Raw genomic sequence first — 20,723 nt, 5'->3', positions numbered from 1 at the left:
TGAATTTATTATTATAAAAACCAATAATTGCTTTAGTGGTTAATGAGCGATACATGAAATAGCATAATTCTATTGAATTACCTATAAAATTCATTTCATAAGAGGAAAAGATTTCCATCTCACTCTAATTATGTCCATGTGGCATTGTTGATATGCTTGAATCCCTTTTTTTTTAAAAAAAACACACTTCAAAGATCAAAGGGAAATTGCCAAGTAAGTTATGAGCATGCCTAAGAATTGAAAAAACCACAAATATATATAATATATTTATAATTATTTCATAATCAATCAGTGTAAAATAAATTTAAATTTTGTAAAATTATTTTCATTTAATATAAGGTTATATAAACCTGTAAATTAATCATTGTCCTTTATAAATTATATCTATATTCGAGAGTATGATAATTTTCCAAATGATGATGCTAGGATGCTCTCTAAACATGTCTCCAAAAGTGCTTATAGTGTATTTTATTTTTATTTAATATTAAAAAAACATACACAAATTAATTAGTGATAACTTTTTTTAAACATTTGAAAAAAATAATTACACTAAAAGGCTGCATTGGATGCTAAGATAATTTCAGATGATCTGATTTGATTTATAAATATTAATATTTTATAAATCTTATTGAGATGTATTTGATTGTAAAGAAATTGATATATATATATATATATATTTGTATGAATAAATATGTTGAGATAAATTTTAATTTTTTTATAAAAAAATTTAAAAATAAAAAGATTTACCAATAATTAATGAGATAAATTTATATCAGAGACATATTTGGAATACAAAACAGTTTCCTTTCAGAAAAGCCAGGAGCCTAACAGCAAAGGGCAGTCTTCATAAAAGTACCGCGAACTTTACAATCTGGCACGCGGGGAGAGGCATACGATACTAAAGCGGAGGGAGGAGGGGAGAGGAGAGGAGAAAGGTATAGGAAGGAAGGAGTAAAATGAATTTAGAGTGCTCTGATCCGAGTCTCTGGAAAGAGGCTCTTTCATCCTACTCAAATCGCATTCAATCCCTCAACAAACCCAATTTAATTTCCCTCGACCACTTCTACTGCAACCTACTCCCTCCAATTCTTCACCAACGAAACCCTAACCCTACATCACCACCACTGAACTCTCCACTCTCATGCAATGGAAGCTCACGCGTGGCAAATGGAGGTACTCTCTCTCTCTCTCTCTCTCTCTCTCTCTCTCTATTCATACATGCATATAGATTACCTTTTGCGTGTGAATATTATTGACGAGAATATTATATGTGAACTTCAGGCCGCGTTTGTTGGACTTCGTTTCTTCTTTGGATGAGGTCCTGGTGAAATCCTCATCCCAAAAGGCATTTCAATCTCTTCCCGATGTCTCCAAGGCTGTGTCCGAGCTTACGGCGCTCAAAGGCGTTGGTCCTGCTACCGCCTCCGCTATTTTGGCCGCTTACGCTCCGGATTTGGCACCGTTCATGTCTGATGAGGTAAAATTCGAAATTTAATTATAGTCAATATATGTCTTGTTGCGGTCTATGTGCGTGATTAGGTACAGCAGACACGAGCGAGTGAGTGATATGGACATAAGTTAGCTAAATTGCTAAATTTGGGGTTAAGATGACGTCAAAATTTGTTATACTACGGAAATTCCGTTGCTGTTTATCCTTGATTTTTAGGTATAATTATCGATTTGTTGTAATGTTGGTGAACAGGCTATGGAGGCGGCCCTTGGGAACTCAAAAGATTATTCACTCAAGCAGTACCTGCTGTTCGCTGATAAACTCCAGACTAAAGCAAAGGTCAGTGAATGTCCCTCGTTTAACTATATGTTTAATACTGGCAAGTGTATTAAGGGAAGAAAATACTCCAAGCAAGTCCTTGCCGTTATAAGTGACGCACGAGTTAAGGCCATTCACAATTGTTGGACTGCAATAATCAACTGTGATTATTTTGTTCGTCTACCAATTTTTAGACAGGATGTGTCATTTATGCTACAGCTCGTTAGCAAATATTTCCACATAAAACACACTAATCTCAAATGTATGGCAAGTATATTCTTTTTGTGACTTAACATCGAACGCATATTGTGTGCGAGTAATGGCACAGATGGGAAGACTAAGAGAAGAAATATTCGGAGGATTTTTTCCTAATAAATTATAACAGGATGTTTACTTTTCAAAAATTAATTTTTGGCAAGCAGCTAGTCAAGAATAAGGCTGTTGTGGTGACTAGATTCTTTCTTACATCATAACCTTTCTTTGCTCTATTTTAAGGGTTGTTATAGGTGCAAACTTCTTGGGGAAACCATCACTCTTTATGTAAATAAATTTATTGCTCACCAAAAGAATCCCTACATCAAGATAAAGTCATTTCATCGTTATAGGTGCAAACTTCCTGGGGAAACCATCACTCTTTATGCAGATAAAATTATTGCTTACCAAAAGAAGCCCTAAATACATAAAAATAAAGTTATTTCATCAATAGAAGGTTTGGGATGTTGATCATCTGGTGAATCTGACACATTAGAAAACTAGGAACCAAAACTTTGAAATGTATTGCTTTTTGTAAGTGGCATTTCCCTATACAGAGAAATGTAGTATAAGGTTGTGAGAGGATCTTTATTAGTGATGCTGATATGGGCTTTTTGTTCATATCAGCCTTGGTGGTGCTTGGGAGATAGTTTGGTGACAGGATATTATTCGTGATGGTATCATAATATCAACATTTTCTGCAGATTCCTAAGAGGCTGAACCTCTGCAACAGTGATTGCTATTAACCATGTGATAAAACCATAAAACCAGATCATTTGGAGAGCAATGTTGTGGCTATTATTACTTTGCTTACCCCAGTGCTTCTCATGTCTCCTGATGGATAACAGCTCTGATATTTGTGTCAAACATATTGTTTTTGTTAGTATGGTTTTAAACTCAATGCTATTAGTGGGTCGGTGGTGCAATAGTAGTTTTTTGTGAATGATTAGTGTATATAAATCCTAGTTCAGAGTGTCAGAGTCGGAGGCTAGTTTACACACCAACTACATCTCCGACCCTTCCCCTGCTGACCAACATTTGTTGTCCATAAACTGGAGCATGAGTTTCTCTTGGCTGTCTGGTAGTTTCTATTGGGCTTTGACAATTTTTGCCGTGTGAGTTTTTTCTGGGTGGTGAGGACTGGAGGGTTACAGATCCAGGCTAAAATGTACTCTTTACGAGAGTAAAAAATGGACCTAAAAATGCAAGAGAATAGCTGAAAGGAGAGAGGATCTACTTGGAACTTAGAGTGGCCAGTGAGAATGGGAGGGAGGGATGCCCAACTGTGGTTTGGGGATGTTTGGGGTGGTGTTACGAAGGCTACGGATAGCTTTTGTCTTTATTGGGTCTCGTGAGTCTTGATTCACTTCAATAAGTATTAATTATAGTTGTAGTTTACACTTTATTAAGAAAATCGCTTTTAATCAAAATTAAAATTCGGAGTTTGTAAATTTTGTGTTTGACTCCAACTCAATCCGACTCCAACTTTGATTGGAGCGGAGTTGAATTTACTGTTTTTGGCAAATTACTTCCCTGTCCGTGTACTCCTACTAAAATTCAAATAAAACTTTTCCCTCTAATTATATATTCAAACATGAACTTCAGGATGTTAACTAAGAATTCTTCATAGCTTCTAGATAATAGATATACAAATCTCAAAACCTCACTATAGTAGTCCATCCGGCTGCTCTTGCTGAAATCATTACTCTTCATTCTCTTGTGCTCTAGCAATTGCACTCCCAAGACCATTGCCATGTAGTTAGGTAAGGACAATCAATCTGTAGTGACGGGAAACTAGTAATGAATGGGGATCCCTATCAATAAAAAAAAAAAATTAAGAATGCACTTGCTCCATGTTGGTTTCTGCCCGTCAAATAAATTGTACCAATAGTCAGAGTTGAAATGTTCCCCACTTTTATGGATAATGGCTGTCTTTTTAATTTCTGATGGAAGATCATATGCAGGAATTAAGTTCAGAAGACGATACCTTCACTCCATCAGATGTAGAAAGGGCTTTGTGGAGTGTTGCTGTAGGGGCCAAGATTAATCCATGTAAAACCTCCAAGAGGAAGAGAAAAAGTTGATTTAGCGTCGAGGAAGTTGACTACAATGCATATCCAGTTTTCTAAAACTATGTCCTCTGTAAGTCTTATATGTTCTAACAAGCTTGTTCAAGTCCCTTACCTGACAGTTGTAAATTTTTATTTACTTAATGCTAAACCTTTTTTCTTTTTACTATTATGGTTTCTAGCCCATCACTTTCTGCAAAGTACCATCAAAATGACCCATTGTTGCTGCTTTGATGTACCATTTGCGGGGATCTTTCTCATGGAAAATTTTCAATTTGTTCGGACATGAATTAAAATCTTATTTTTGGGTTTGGGCCTCACGTGCTTTATTAAAGCCCATCCGAGTGTTCGGATTCATTTTACTAGTATGGCTAAACTAAAAAAGTTTTGAGACATTGTTGCTTTTTCCTCTACATTAAGAAAGAACGAGAGTGCGAGTTTGATCGATATAGCTTTTTCCATAAAAGTAATGCTACTGACAAATCCCAAATTCATAAATCTTGTGCAAAGTTATTTCATTAATTCTACATGTGATAAAATTTGCATATTATGTTGAAAGTTCTATATGTTTTGCAATATTAATTATTAAAAAAAATTATGTGGCATAGGTTGATTTATAAGATAATTTTTAAAATTTGAATTTTATAAATTAAAACTTATCATTTAAGTGATATGGATGGTGTGTTTTATACACCGATTTAAGAATATAATAACTCAATTACTAATATTTACGTAGGAGTAAAAAAAATTCAACTGAAATGGACTAGGCGATGGGCGTCCAATGGGGTGTCTCTTGATTTATCAATTTTTAGTTACACCTTAGTCAATGTAACATGTCTATCTTTGTAAATATAGTCATTCGCCCGGTAGTGATTATGCGATAAGTTTATATTTTTTTTAAAAATTAAGTTAAAAAATTACTATTTATTCCTTTATTTAAAAAATTTATTCCCACCCAATTTGAAGGAAGATTCTCTCCTTCTCCCCTTTTGTTAAAAAAAAAAGCCGCTTTCATGAAATCTGCACATGGCTGATGTTGTTCTTGTAGATTATGGGCATTATTGATATTATCAGCAAGAAGTGGTTGCTGATGGTGAGAATAAACTGTTACACGTGGATGACGGTGTTATGATGTCCATATCCATTATCATGGCATATAATTAATTTCAAGTGCGTAAAAGCAAAGTTCGGTTGGGTACAAACCTATATTGTATAGTAAATTGCTCATTGAAATTTAGTTTTTGTTGATTTACATACACTTGCACCGCGGGTTTCCTTTATCAAGAATATTTATCTGCTTGGCAAATGAAGCTAGAAGAAAAGCAACCACAACTATGGCAAAACCCTTATCACAACACTATAAGCATTTCTTTTGATGTGGTAGTCAGGACATCGTCCTCTTTGGCCTTTGCAATAAGTCGTGATTTTGAAGGAAGTACAATTGAAATATGGACAGAAGAAATTGGCACAACAATTCCAGTAGTTGCATAAGCAATTGCGGCAAGACTTGCAATCAATATGACTAAACAGTTAAACATTCTAAATGTTACAATTGAAGGAGATTCTCTTCTTGTATCTCAGCAATTCAAGAGTCATCTTCAGTCTGGCAAATTTCTCTCATCTCTAAAGACATAGCTCTTATCATGTCCTCTCATATAAGATGGTGTTTTAAAAAAATAGATCGATCTCAAAATCGATTTGAGCATTCTGTGGAGCAATGGGCCGCAACTAATGGAGTGATTGGTCGCATACCAATAGCTATTTTATCTTCTAGTATTGCACTTATTGATAGTAGCAAGGGCCCTCCTAGTATTGTAATTTAAAACTTCTTATTTATAAATATGCAAACTTGATTAGGAAAAAAAAAAACTATGCGTCCGTCTATACCTACAAAGTTTATAAATTTTTACATGTATACGTATTTATGTGTTTATATATATATATATATATATATGTATATATAACGATCACAAATCTAGCATTCTACATTATGGCAGGTTAAATTTTTACACTTTCTCAAATGGAGATCAAAGCAATAAGATGAAAGACTAAAAATGTTAGTAGATGAAAGGTGGGATAAGATATCTCATCTCATCTATTGTGTTGTTTTCCATTTTTTACTTCATACTTTTTTAATCTTGTTCAATTCTTATTTCTGTTGGCGCAACCCCGGTTGTAAAGAATCCCAATGGCTGTGTTTGTAAGACCCATTTTACTAGAAAGAGCATTTAGGGCATGAGTGGGTAAATGGTTGACCCCAAATTCATCTGTAAAAAAATCAGAAACAACTTCTTCGCCATTATTATTTAAAGCACTGGTAGAGTGTTGTTATTTCTTTAAATCAATAAGTATTTGATTAATTTTATTAAAAATGTTGGCCTGTTTGGTCTTAGGACCTTGTCTATTCTATGGTAAAATAATAAAAAAAATTTCAATTTTGGAAGTCGATTTAGAAACAGGACTTTCGATCTTTTATTTAATACAATTCAATCGCAGACCTATAATATGAAGAGTTTGATTGACAAAATTATTTTATTCAATAATCTTATTTGTTTTAGTAAAAAGATCAACATATATTTTTATATAACTTGTCTTGTAACTTGTGTTGCTTCTTATTTATAATTAAACTTGAGGTGTGTCATCTCCTGTCATAAACCAGAGTGAGAACTCAATAAAATCACTCTACTACTTGTGCATAATGGATATGACTTGTTTATTAAATGACTCATTATTATTATTATTATTATTTTGAATCATTCATCAATATTCATTCACTGTAAAATGTTACAAAGTTTGTCCTTTACAATATACTGTTGTATAGAGTTTGGTACCTCTTCCATCCAGAAAAGTTCCTCATCATTCAAGAGAGCTATTCTTGCCAAATTATGAGTCACTTCATTACTTTCCCTATGACTGAAAACCACCTTCCAATTGCTGTGCAGATTCCCCAGTTGCTTAATATCTTCAACAATCAGCCCCCATCTGGAGTCCTCCTCTTCGTCTGACATCACAGCCTCAATCAATTCTTTTGAATTTCCTTCAAAAACCACATCCACCACACCAATCTCTAGACAGAATCTCATTGCTCTCCACAAGGCCATCCCTTCTGCCACATAAGAATTTTGGATATCTCTTCTTGAAGCACACATAGCAGCAACTACCTCTCCCTCTATCTCTAATTACCACTCCCATTCCCATCTTTGAGCAACTCTGGTCAAGAGCTCCATCAAAATTGACTTTGAAAGCTACACCAATAGGGCATTTTCGATGACATTTTTCTCTTTTCCCTCCCTTCCCCTTATTCAACTCAGTTTTTTCCTCATTTGCTGAATAAAAAGCTTCCAACCCCGTAACTGCCATATGTACTACATTACCTGGCTTCCAAAACTTCTTCTCAAAAATATAATTGTTTCTTTTATACCATATACCCCTCATTATTACAGCCACCATTTCAATTATTTTCTGATCCATACCTCTGCACAAGTCTAACAATTTTTTTTAAACCTGTCATTCACGTCATATTCAAGTCATATCAATTATTGAATAAGTAGATCAAATGCACACCTTGTCTCATGTGTCCTCACTAATCTTATATATAAGATAATACAAAAAAGAATATATTTACATATAATTTCTACAAACTCTGAAAAGTTAGATACTTGTAATGTTTGGTATTAATTTCGACAATCCTCCATTTCATTGTCATTTATATATAATGGTAAGTTGGTGATTTGCGTTATCATGTCGAGTTTGTGTGGTTTTTAAATCATGTCTCCGTTAAATATAAATTGACCATGATTCAAAATTATTTATTTAAACCAATAAAATTTGAATGAGAAATGTTATTTATTATCCTTACACCGCACACTAATATGCGATTTGATATTTTTATCCTTCTATTTAAATATATATATTTAAACATCAATATATATATTTAAATAAAAGGATAAAAATGACCAATCGTATAGATGGTATAAGAAATGATAAATATAATTTTTCAATCTTAATATACTAATTTTTTTTTATTCACTTATCACGTAATTATAAAGAGAAATTAAAAAAGATTGCTTGATAATGCTTTTGGATTTAATTGGAACAATCCTCTGTTTATAGTCATTCCTATATTATATGCGTTCTCTATGACTTTTTTATTCCTCTGGTTCGAGGAATAGGTACTATGTAGTTCTCATCCGAATTTGGAAATAACTACTTTTGATGCTAAAAAACACATGACGGCTTTAATTAACACGTAGTAATATGATTCGATATAAAATAAATACTAACAATAAAGACTCGTCATATAAACAAATAAATATTGTATATTAAATATTGATTAAATTTATATATCACTATCCTACATCTCATATTTTATAAAAAATACTCACATTTTATAAAAAAAAAATTATAAATATAAAGTGTGAAAATAAATAATGATGCATAGAATTCTTCATTTCTAATTTGACTCATACGTCTATTATGAAACGTGTCCGGTCTATATTTCAACCTAATTTATTTCTATATGCACAGTACATTGAACAATTAAAGATTCCAACATATCATTGTACAGCTATTATAATCAAACTCCTTAATCCGTTATTGAATTTAAAGTGTGACAAATGGCCCTTTATTCACACGTAAACCCTTTGATTTGATAATAAAGATGCCATGGGGCCTACATGTCATGATGATTTTTTAAAAAAAGAAAGGTATTTTTCTTCAATGTTATTGCAAACGAAACTTTGATAATTGGATCCTTCTAGAGTTACCGCAAGGGCTCCGCTGGTGTATTTGATATGTGATTTTTTTTTTTTTTTGTCATTGTTTACATATATTTTTTAAATATTTTCAAATATTAAAAAAAAATCACATCACTGTTAAAAAAAAAAATTTAAACAATAAATAAAAGAAAATAAAAAATAAATAAAAAATCCCAGCGGGAGCCCCAAGCGGGAGCTCCCAATGAGAAGACTAGTATTATCCGTGGATAATTCTGTACGTTGATTTGTAAAAGGAAAAAAAGAATCCAAAAGCAATCGTACGGAGGAGATAAGCTGTCACCCATTAGTTCTATTTCCGGTCAAATCCTGGATTCAGATGTTGTGTGTGGAACAAGATGCTTACTTGACCATGGAAGTTTGAAACAGAAACACGTTTTTGAGGTTACTGCACAATTTTGACTCGATTATTATTCAAAGTTTTTATTTTCCCTTTAATTCAATCACATTACCTTACCATCAACAGTTTAAATATATTTTAAGAGATTATTATTTTTAATAGTTGTAATATTTGTGTAAGAGTGATAATTGTATTATTTTTTGTAAAACTTTTTAACTACAAATAAATTTTATAAGAATAAATTTATAAATTAACATGATTTGATATAATACATTAAATTATGAAATTATTTTATTATTAAATAAATTTAACATAACATGAACTCTAAAGGATCGCTTGGTTTCACAGATAAAATTATTTTATTTCATATAATCATTATAATTTTTTTAAATTTCTACATAAAATATAATAAATAATTTAAAATAAAAATTATATTTTAATAATATTTTATTTAACTATCAACTTTTATCTCATCTCATTTGTGTAATCAAAAAGGCATAATTCATAACTTTATTTTTATAAAATATATTCATAAATGTAGTGCTTATTTTTTCTTATCTTAAATATTGTATATCTTATTAAAAGTCTTTATACTTTTTATTTAAGACTTGGTAATCAACAAGAAATTAAAAATTCTCCAATCTTTTAGAAACGTCGGAGCAGGTGTGGTAGCGGAGATTGCGCGCAAATGCCTGCGGGCACGACAAGCTCCATTGCCGGCTGTGGTGGCCAGCTTGTTCCTCGGTGTCTCGTAGGACCACCGCTTCCACGTGTCCCATTGTCTTACTCGTCGTGTACTGTTCTTCACGTGCGGTTCGTTCGTTCCTCGTCTCCTGCTGCGTCGTGTCCAAAACTCACTAGCTATACCAGCTACGTACACCTTCGACGAATCCCATCAATCAAATTGATTAAGGTTGATGGACGCGAAATCCCTTTTCGCTCCCCCCGATCTCCTCAGAATCACGAAAAACACCTGAACAATTTAGTTCTTGTTGAAATGTCCATTTTATCCCTTATCCGGTGCGTCCTTTTGCATTTGAGTCCTGAGTGAAATTTTATAATAAAAAATAATAATCACACAACGCTTTATATTATATTTTATATAATAATATTTAAAAGAAGGAATATTTTTATAAAATATTTTATAAAATTAACGTCATTTATAAAAATATCTTTATTTTTATAATATATTGTAAAAAATATTATGTAAAATGTTATATATTTGTCACTACTCTTTTATAATTTTGAGTCGGCACTCAAGGACCCACGGTCCTCACGTGACTACGCAATGACTCGTTATTACCGCGAGAGAGATACTCTAGTGCAGCTCATCAGTATGAATGTTCGTGTAAAGACAAATCATTTATGACTTGCAATTTTTAAAATTTTATTTCATATTATCTAATTTTATCATATATTCGTTCAAAATATAATTTAAATATAAATATTTTTTAACTAATTATTATAATTTTTTCAAATTTAAAAAATAATAATATTATAAGATAATATTTTAATAACATTTTAATCTTATAGTATTTTTATTCAACTTTTTATTTCTCATATTCTAAATTTTAAAAAGATTCAATTCAAGCTATTTTATTTCTATTCATATATTATTTTATTATTATTTAAAAAATTCTCATCTCACTAACCAAAGGTGAGATATATTTGAATAGTGTGATGAAAAATTTTTATTTTAGATAAAAATTTAAAATATTATTTTTTAATATTATTATTATTTTAAATTTAAAAAAATTAAATTATTTATTATATAAGTAATTTTATATATAACTATGAAGTGTGTAAACGATGCGTAATCGTTTTGAAAGATAGTAAGGTTCATAATTAAAAAATTAATCTTTTTTATATGGATCTCATATTTTATTCATTTTTTTAAAACGATTACGCGACAGTTGTATAGTTTATGATTACAAGTATATTTTCTCATATTATATTTTATGTAAAAATTTTAAAAAATTATAATAATAAAATAAAATGAGATGAAATATAACTTTTCAAACCGAATAATTTTATATATAACCGTAAAGTGCATAAATACTACATAATTATTTTAAAAAAATAAAATTTATAATTAAAAAATTTATTTTTTCATTCAAATTTTATATTTTATTTATTTATTTTAAAACGATTATATAATTACTAAACAATTCAACTACAGATATCTTTTCTCTTTCAATCCAATCCAAATTTGGATGAGGGTAATAATTGGTGATCTATGGTGGACGTATGTCGCGGGGCTCAGTAGTACGTTTGCAGTATTTCCGGACTTCCGTCAGCTAGTCTTCCTGAAATGCCCCCAATGCCCTCCAATTGAAACCGTCGGTGGCCGATTCCAGTCGAGGCTAATTTTGGCGATTAATATCTTATCTCGTAACTTTTAGCAATAAGTTGGGAGTATCTCAATTGCACCGGCAATAAGAGCGCGTGTGATAACAACATTTTAAAATGAATAAGAACAAATATAACAATTTTGTTGTTAAAAAATATACTAGAAAATTGTACAAAATAAATAAAATGAGACTTTCTCAAAATCTAGATATCTTAGGTAAAAGGATTTCATTTCATTATTATAATTTTTTTAAATTTTAAAATAATAATAATATTAAAAAATAATATTCTAACAATATTTTATTCAACTTTTAACTTTCATATAAAATTATCTCATCTCGTCTAATTATTCACACTATACGAAAAACCAAAAACCAATTAAGATTTTTGCACATGAATAAAAGCTCATAAACGTACAACCTATTGGTGTATTTTTATTTTTATTTTTCTAATCAAACATTTTATAGATATATAAAGAAATACAAAAGTTCAAAATAGATCTTTTCTACTATCAATATGCAAAAAGAAATTAGGAATATTATCTATAGGCAGGCTTCTAAAAACATGATTGGTAGCTGTCCATTGCGCCATAGAGTGTGCACATCGATTTTGAGATCGATGAATTTTAATAAATCTCCAGTCTTGATAATGTCGAGAGTTAATCAGTATATCCTCAATGATGGTTGAGATGTTTCAAAAAGGAGTGAAATCTGGATTCTCTGTAGATGTGAATATCGATTGAGCATCCCCTTCTATAATTGCTAGATTCTAAGTAGAGGCCATTTTGGATGCTAGCAGTGCTGCCGATGCTTCTGCCACTAGAAGGATAGTTGTTTGTACCTTATTTGTTATTATCCCCAAAATCTCTCTATTGTGATTTCTTTGTATTATTGAGACAACTGAATATTGGTCTCGTATTGCTGCATCAATTGAGAAGCTTAGATAATTTAGAGGAAGAGGCTTTCATTCTTCTTCTTTGCTCTGTTGACTCTGTTTTTCTTTCCATGCATCTTTATAGTCTTTATAGATGTGTTTCAACTGGACATTTGCTTATTCCAGTGACAAAGAGATGTGATTGTGGACTATGTTATTTCTTTTCCTCCAAATAAAATCTAGCATTATAATCGCAAATAGCTGAAAATGATGCTTTTCTTCTATTCGGAGTCCCAACTCTTTTTCTGGGTAGATGATCATTTTGATCCAGTCTACAATAGAGTTAATAGTAATAGGCAAGCTTGCAAGGTTTAGAAGCCAACTGCTCTGTTGTCACAAAATTCTGATGACAAGACATTCTATGAAAATATGTTTTAGAGTATTTTTTTTCTTGATTGCAGAGTGGACATTCTTCTGATTCTTGATGGGGAACGAAATCACCAATTCGTGATTTAGTAGGAAGAATATTCCAAAATAGTTTCCAGATCAGTAATTTATGCCTATCATAAATTTTTAGGCTCCACATTGGCTTAAAGAGTGATATTAAGTTGTCATGTTGATCTAGAACATGACTACTCAATGTTACCTGATAAGCTGTCTTAACAGAGTATTTTCCATTGTGGTTTAGTATCTAAACAATTTTGTCTCGTTCCATTGATCTAGTTGAGAGGGGTATTTTTTTTTATATATGATATACTTACTTGATCAAAGAGAGTTTGCATTTTTGGAACATCCCAACTCTTATAATTATTGATAATAAGATCTGAAACAGTAATAGTTGGGTAATCTAGGGCCATATCTTGTATTTACTGTGGTTTAAAGTTATTCAGTGAAGGAATCCATGGATCTGACCAGATGTTTACTGATTCTCCACTTAGAATTTGAAAACAACGACCTTTATTTAGCAAATTCTTTGTTTTGAGTATTCCCTTCCACATGCATGAATCAATTGTCTTCTGTTTTATCTCCCAGAAAATAGTGTTCTTTAGGTATTTGACAGTTAGAATTGAGTGCCACAAACCATTTATTGGCTCACCTAATTCCCATCCTGTTTTTGCTAACATTGCTTGATTCATATTATTCATTAATCTGATACTTAAGCCACCTTTTTTCGGTAAGTAGATGATAGACTTCCATGATTTTAATGTCATATTATGAATTTTGTCTTCTGAGAATCCCCACTAGAAGTTTTTGAAAGCTGTATCAAGTGATCTGTAGATTAATTTTGACAGTTGAAATGAGCTCATATAATAAGTCTTTTATAAAAAAGTAAATCTCGCTAATAAATAATATTTTTTTACACTTTTTTAAGTGTAGTCTACTTTATATAAAAATATATTTTATTTAGCTATGATATGTATAAAAATATATATTTTTTTAATCGGTTGGTTTGGCAATTTGAACCTGCTTCAAACTGAAATCGAATTGGCCAATGTCAGTTTTAAGTAAGGAATTTCTACTGTCGTCTGACTGTTTCTCTACCGATTTTAGCTGATTTCGTGCTTCAGTGATCAGTCTGCATCGGTGTCGGCCAGTTTCGTCAGATGGTATTCAACCCTATTTTATACCATTAGGTGCTCAATTTAAGTGATGGTATTAAAATGGAAAAAATGAATTAATATGCCTTTAAATATACATATATATACATGCAGATATCATAACATTTTAACATATCATTACATGTATAATTTATTGAATATAAACTATTATCTTTGGAAAAGGTAATTAATGATTTTTAAACAAAAACCATCAACATAAAAGCCAATGTAGATTTTTTGTTTTTCTTTTAGATCTTTTTTTTAACACTTTTAAATAATTTTTAAAAAATAAAAAAAAGAACAATCCGACTTGGTCATAGAACTTCCAGGGACTTGGTCATAGAATGACTTTCTAAACCTCTCCACCAATTAAATGGCAGGACATCAAAAACAAAAACGTTAAAAATACAACAGACAAATATTTTTCACTTTCCTCTCCCCACCATTACGCGGTTGGTGGTTACACGTTATACTCTCTCCCCCCTCTTCCCTTATCCTTTCCTTTGAACCTTCTGGATTCGGTGCCAACTCGTGTGGTTTTATTTGAATTTACAAAAGTTGGTGGCTTCAACAAAATTGAAACAAAAAAAAAAAAAAAAAGGCTGTCTTTGTCGGAAATCTGTATCTTGTTGTGGCTTTGCAACTTTTACTTATTGCCCATTTAAATTCGATCATTTCTTTGTCTCAGAAAGAAAAAAGAAACTAAAAAAAGGACCCATTTCGGAGCCCGAGAACGTGCTGTCTGCGTACATATTTCCAATGAATATTGTTTTGATTTTTTGGAATCAAAACCCAAAGACGCGTTGAGCTCTTACCACATCTCCGCGTATATATCAATCGCTGTCTTCGTCTCTCCGGAACACACATACATACATTCGATTGGTTTGTTTTCACCTATAAGATGATGTGGAATAAAATGAAAGTAAAAAGTTAAATAAAATATTATTAAAAATATTTTTTTAATATTATTTTTATTTTAAAATTTAAAAAATTTATTTAATTATTTATTTTATTTTATGTAAAAATTTAAGAAAATTATTATGATTTGATAAGATGAAATGAGATGAGATGAATTGAAAAGTTTTGTAAAAACAAACTAGACCACCCGGTTTCGATAGATAAAAACATCCCATCTCATATTACAATTTTATCAAACTTCTACATAAAATATAATAAATAATTTAATTTTTTTAAATATTAAAATAAAAATTATATTAAAAAATTATATTAGTAAAATTTTATTTAACAAAATGTATCATCTCATCTCATCTGAACTGCGTAACCAAACGAGACATTAAGATGATATATAAATAGTGAGATGAGATGAAATAATTTTAGATGAAAATTAAATAAAATATTTTTAAAATATTTTTTTTGAATATTATTATTATTTTAAAATTTAAAAAAATTAAATTATTTATTATATTTTATATAATAATTATAATAACGAGATAAAATAAAATAAATTGAGATAATTTTGATATCAAATTGAAGTAAGAGCCGATTAGCTTTTGTTTCATCTCAATTTTATTGTTATAATTTTTTAAATTTTTATATAAAATATAAAATATAAAATTTAATTTAATTTTTTAAAATTTTAAAAAAATAATAACATCAAAAAATAATATTTTATTATCTTATAATATTTTTAAACTTTCTCCTCGTGTCCAAACCGCACCTTATTCTGCTTCTTATGACGTTTTCGACACTTCTGTTGCAAGCTGTAAATTGAACGAGAGCTGCTTCTGAACTTATTCCGCTCTCAATACGAGCTTTAGCTCTTTATATCTTCACTCCCTCCATCCATCCCTCTGAAATTAGCTCTCTCGTATGAGTATTCTCCGAATGTCAACCAGGATTTAGAGATGCCTCGTGCCGGTGCTGCCTTTTACTTCCATTTCCTCCACGCGTTTGCATTTTTCTGACAATGAGATCGAAGTCATAGCCTTTTCTTTTGTTTTTGTATATTCCGATAGTTTTGTTATTATCCTAGCCGTCTTGAAACCGAGGTTTAAGGGGGTCTCGTGTCCTGGAACTGTGAGATCGGACTCCCAAAAATGGCACCCTCGTTCGATTGGTGGGCGAAGCAGAGCCACAGGGGAACGCCGGTGGTGGTGAAGATGGAGAACCCAAATTGGTCCATGGTTGAGCTCGAGGGTCCATCCGAAGAAGACTTCCTCATCACGACCGAGTCTCCCGGTTCGGGTCGCGCCAGAGACAAAGGCCACCGAGACGGCAAGAACGCCAAGCAACTCACTTGGGTCCTGCTCCTCAAGGCCCATCGCGCCGCTGGTTGCCTCACATCCATTGCCGCCGCAATGTTCAGCCTCGCCGCCGCGATCCGGCGTCGCGTCTCCTCGGGTCAGACCGACTCCGAAGACGCCGACAACGACCAGGTTGCGGGATGCAGGGAGAAAGAGAACCCCACGGTGAAGACCAGGTTCTACTTCTGCATCAAAATGTTCCTCTGGCTTTCCGTGCTTTTGCTAGGGTTTGAGGTGGTTGCGTTCTACAAGGGTTGGCATCTCGGTGCTCCGCATTTCGAATTCCAGTTGCAGAGTCTGTGGGCAACCCCATTGAGGGCCAAGGGTATGTTCGACTGGATTTATTCTAGGTGGGTTTGGGTTCGGGTGGAGTACCTTGGTCCTCTTCTGCAATTCCTCGCGAATGCATGTACTGTGCTCTTTTTAATCCAGAGTCTGGATAGGCTAATTCTGTGTCTGGGATGCTTGTGGATCCGAATAAAGAAGATCAAACCGGTTGCCAAACAAGATGAAAGCGATAAGGATCTCGAATCGGGCGAGAATAATGGTTTCTTCCCTATGGTTCTTGTTCAGATCCCCATGTGCAATGAAAAGGAGGTAAATAGAAGTTGGAAATTGAATTATTGAAATCGAAGTCCCTACTTCGGTTTTTCGAACTCTCGTTGCTAATCACTATTTAAACCCTGGAAAGCTTTTTCTGTTTTCGGTTTTTAATGCAACTCGGGGATGCTTTCGTTCAGGTATATCAGCAATCCATTGCTGCAGTGTGTAATTTAGACTGGCCGAAATCGAAGTTTCTGGTTCAAATTCTGGATGATTCGGATGACCCAACGACGCAATTGCTGATCAAAGAGGAGGTCCACAAATGGCAGCAAGAGGGTGCCCACATTGTGTACCGGCATCGGGTGATCAGAGATGGGTACAAGGCTGGAAATCTCAAGTCCGCAATGAATTGTAGCTATGTTAAAGACTACGAGTTTGTTGCCATTTTCGATGCCGATTTTCAGCCCAACCCTGATTTCCTCAAACGAACAGTTCCTCATTTTAAGGTACACATGAGTTGCTAAAATTTCTGGACTTGGATGAGAATTCAAAAAGATAACACGAGTCTAATGCTTATGTTTATCTTAGTAATTCACTCGGAGTAACTTGAATGGAGTCCCTTGTTGTGACACAACAGGATAACGAAGAAGTAGGATTGGTTCAGGCAAGGTGGTCCTTTGTGAACAAGGACGAGAATCTGCTAACAAGGTTGCAGAACATTAACTTGGCCTTCCATTTTGAGGTAGAGCAGCAAGTGAATGGTCTTTTCATTAATTTCTTCGGGTTCAATGGCACCGCTGGTGTGTGGAGGATCAAGGCCTTGGAGGATGCTGGTGGGTGGCTGGAGAGGACCACCGTGGAGGACATGGACATTGCTGTCCGTGCTCATCTTAAGGGATGGAAATTCGTTTTCCTCAATGATGTCGAGGTACTGCTTCCCCTCGTTCGTTTATCTTGTTGAATTTGTATTTGTCGAAAAACAGTTCCTCTGAAATTGATTGTTACCTTCTTGTGTTCAACTTCAGTGTCAGTGCGAATTACCTGAATCTTATGAAGCTTACCGGAAACAACAGCATAGATGGCATTCTGGACCTATGCAGTTGTTTAGACTTTGTTTGCCAGATATAATGAGAGCTGAGGTATACTCGAGTTTGAGATTGTTCTTGCCTTCTAATTCCGTTCTGTTTATCCAATTTCATTTGTTTAAAATCATGACGGAATGTAATTGCTGACGCGGCTCTTCTCAATTTTGGCTTGATGCAGATAAGTTTTGGGAAGAAATTCAACTTGATATTTCTCTTCTTCCTCCTTAGAAAACTGATACTGCCCTTCTATTCCTTCACCCTTTTCTGCATAATACTTCCCATGACAATGTTCATACCTGAGGCTGAGCTTCCTTCATGGGTTGTATGTTATATCCCAGCCACTATGTCTTTTCTTAATATCCTCCCAGCCCCAAAATCTTTCCCATTTATCGTCCCTTACCTTCTTTTCGAGAACACCATGTCGGTGACCAAGTTCAATGCCATGATTTCCGGGCTATTCCAGCTTGGAAGTGCTTATGAGTGGGTCGTTACTAAGAAATCTGGGCGTTCCTCTGAGGGTGATCTTGTCTCCTTGGTCGAGAAGGAGCCAAAACATCAACGTGGGGTCTCAGTGCCCAATCTAAAGGAAATGGAGGAGGAAATACTACAGCAAGAGCAAAAGACTTCTCGAAAGAAGAAGCATAACAGAATATATACGAAGGAGCTAGCATTAGCTTTCCTTCTCCTAACAGCCTCAGCAAGGAGTCTCCTGTCGGCTCAGGGAATCCATTTCTACTTCTTGCTGTTTCAGGGGATATCATTCCTGTTGGTTGGTTTAGATTTGATTGGCGAACAGGTGGAATGAACAAGAACCGTGAGATTGTGATGCTATTTATGGATGATATAAGTACAAGAAACATGGGTGGACATGGAATCTGAGTATCGCCGACTGAAAACAGCTGTGGGGGAAATCCACAGAGGCTGAGAGTGCTTCCTTTCTAGCTTGTCCTCCACCCTCTAGATCCCCACTCGGAATCTACCCAATACATGAAGAAATTGTGTTACACGCTGCACAGAAGAATGACTTTCATATGGAGAAAGACTCACGTTAGAAAATGATGAAGCTCTTCAATATATGTAAGGTTTCATTTTTCTATTCTGTAATTTTCTTTTGTTTTGATTCTTTTCTTTTTTGGGTCAATTCTTTTGTATGAACAATTGTCGTTCAAACATCATACAGAGATTTTAGTAACAGTTTTAGTCAGAATAGTGGCACTCCTCTTGTGCTTCTTATCGTTTCTCAATTGCCTCGTAATGTTGTTGAGATTCCCATAACGAAAGAGAGTGGAATTTATTCCTTGTTTAGGCTTGAGTTTCTATCTGATGCCTGAGTGAACGAGATTTTTAGTCCGTCATCACTTCAATTTCTAACATCTTACGAGGCTTTGCTCGCATCACCCTTCCCCCCTTCTTTTCAACACACTGCAAAAAGAAATAAAGAACGAATGTTAAGAGCTGCAGCGGCAAAGAAAACCCATCGGTTGTTTTGGTCATTCGGCGCGATTTTTCATGGAGAGTGTTGGGTGTTGTTCTTTGGAGTTCCACGTCGGTGAGAAATGAGGAAGAGACGAGGTCCAAGGTCTATAAAAGGAGGTTAAGTAGTTTAGATTTAGAGATGAGTTGAGATAAGTTGTAAATAATAAAATAAAAGTTGAATTGTTTTTTATATTTTGTGTAGAAATTTAAAAAAATTATAATGATGAGATGAGATGAGATGAGATGAGTTAAAATGAGTTTATGTGGGTTTTGAATTGAAATGAATTTAAGTACACCAAGTCATAAGTTTAGTTAGCAATTTATGATTCTAGTAAAATTTATCTGCTGTTCTTTTTTTTGTAAAAGAGAAAGATGTGAGAGTTAAAATTTTGCTAGTGAGAAAGTTTTGTGGGTGTCTTTTGAGATGAAGAGAAAAATTGTGTGATTATAACGATTTTCACATAATGGATTTTCTTCTCTGGATCTGATGGTGGTTCTCCTGTTTTGGGAGTTTCTATATAAATTCTGTGTAGTTAATATTTATCTATTTTTCTTGAAATTCTTGCAAATGGTGGATCCTAGGTGGTATTGAGAGGTCCAAATTCCTAATAAATGATATCAGAGCCTAGGTCCTTTTGGTGGGATATAGTTTTGGTGTGGTAGTATGGATATGTACTGTCTAAGAATGTTCTGTCTAGGAGATTGGAATTTTAGTGGGACCATTATAACCTTCCAATCTTTCCTGGAAATTTACTTAGTGGGTACTATTCATTTCTACCATAAAAATTCATCAAGATAATGTCAAGAAGTAAGGTTTCAAATCCTATCAGATTAAAGGTGGAGAAATTTGACAGGAGAATCAATTTTGACTTATGGCAAGTTCAAGTCAATGATGTTTTGATTCAATCAAGATTGCACAAGGCGTTGAAGGGTAGACCAACCCCGGAAACCAACAGTGATACTAGCGACTGGTGAAATGGCTAGTACAAGGAGCATGTTTGGCAAGTGGTTCCAAGTCAGTAAATGGAGATACTGGTAATGAAGCTAACATTGTGTCTCTCTATAGAAGACGATATCTTTTGAAAAGAGACATGTACATCCTCATGGCATGTCGCTAATTCTCAAAATTGTTATGATTGATGATGAGTTAATGTTAGCGAGTCCACAAAGTTTGTACACATGCATTGGTTTAGCATTGATGCATGGTGTGTGGTGGAGATTCATGTCGATGACAGATGAACTTCCAGAAAAGCCAAACGAGGAATGTTGTTTTTGACATGGGCCGAAATGAAATGCTTGGAATTGGTTTATTCTGAGTGGGTATGCTTTTA

At 33.4% G+C, this 20,723-nt stretch overlaps 2 protein-coding genes across 2 annotated transcripts; both read left to right on the top strand.

The window, feature by feature from the left end:
* Positions 1-806: 806 nt before the first annotated feature.
* On the top strand, positions 807-4,258 carry LOC121263136. Its single transcript, XM_041165940.1, is given in 5 exon segments — positions 807-1,104; positions 1,107-1,173; positions 1,282-1,477; positions 1,703-1,789; positions 3,985-4,258. Coding segments are annotated over 5 exon segments (618 nt in total). The 5' UTR covers positions 807-956; the 3' UTR covers positions 4,105-4,258.
* Positions 4,259-15,704: 11,446 nt separating this feature from the next.
* Positions 15,705-19,221, top strand: LOC121262861 (probable xyloglucan glycosyltransferase 12). The gene is made up of 5 exons (XM_041165522.1): positions 15,705-16,885; positions 17,029-17,337; positions 17,469-17,759; positions 17,857-17,970; positions 18,095-19,221. The coding sequence occupies exons 1-5, from the start codon at positions 16,082-16,084 to the stop codon at positions 18,719-18,721; spliced, it is 2,145 nt and encodes a 714-aa protein (XP_041021456.1). The 5' UTR covers positions 15,705-16,081; the 3' UTR covers positions 18,722-19,221.
* The last annotated feature ends 1,502 nt before the right edge of the window (positions 19,222-20,723 follow it).

This window comes from Juglans microcarpa x Juglans regia, chromosome 4S, assembly GCF_004785595.1.
Source record: "Juglans microcarpa x Juglans regia isolate MS1-56 chromosome 4S, Jm3101_v1.0, whole genome shotgun sequence".
In the NCBI taxonomy this organism is placed as follows: Eukaryota; Viridiplantae; Streptophyta; class Magnoliopsida; order Fagales; family Juglandaceae; genus Juglans; species Juglans microcarpa x Juglans regia.
The sequence above is the reverse complement of the archived record's forward strand: the minus strand, read 5'-3'. Positions and strand labels throughout refer to the sequence as shown.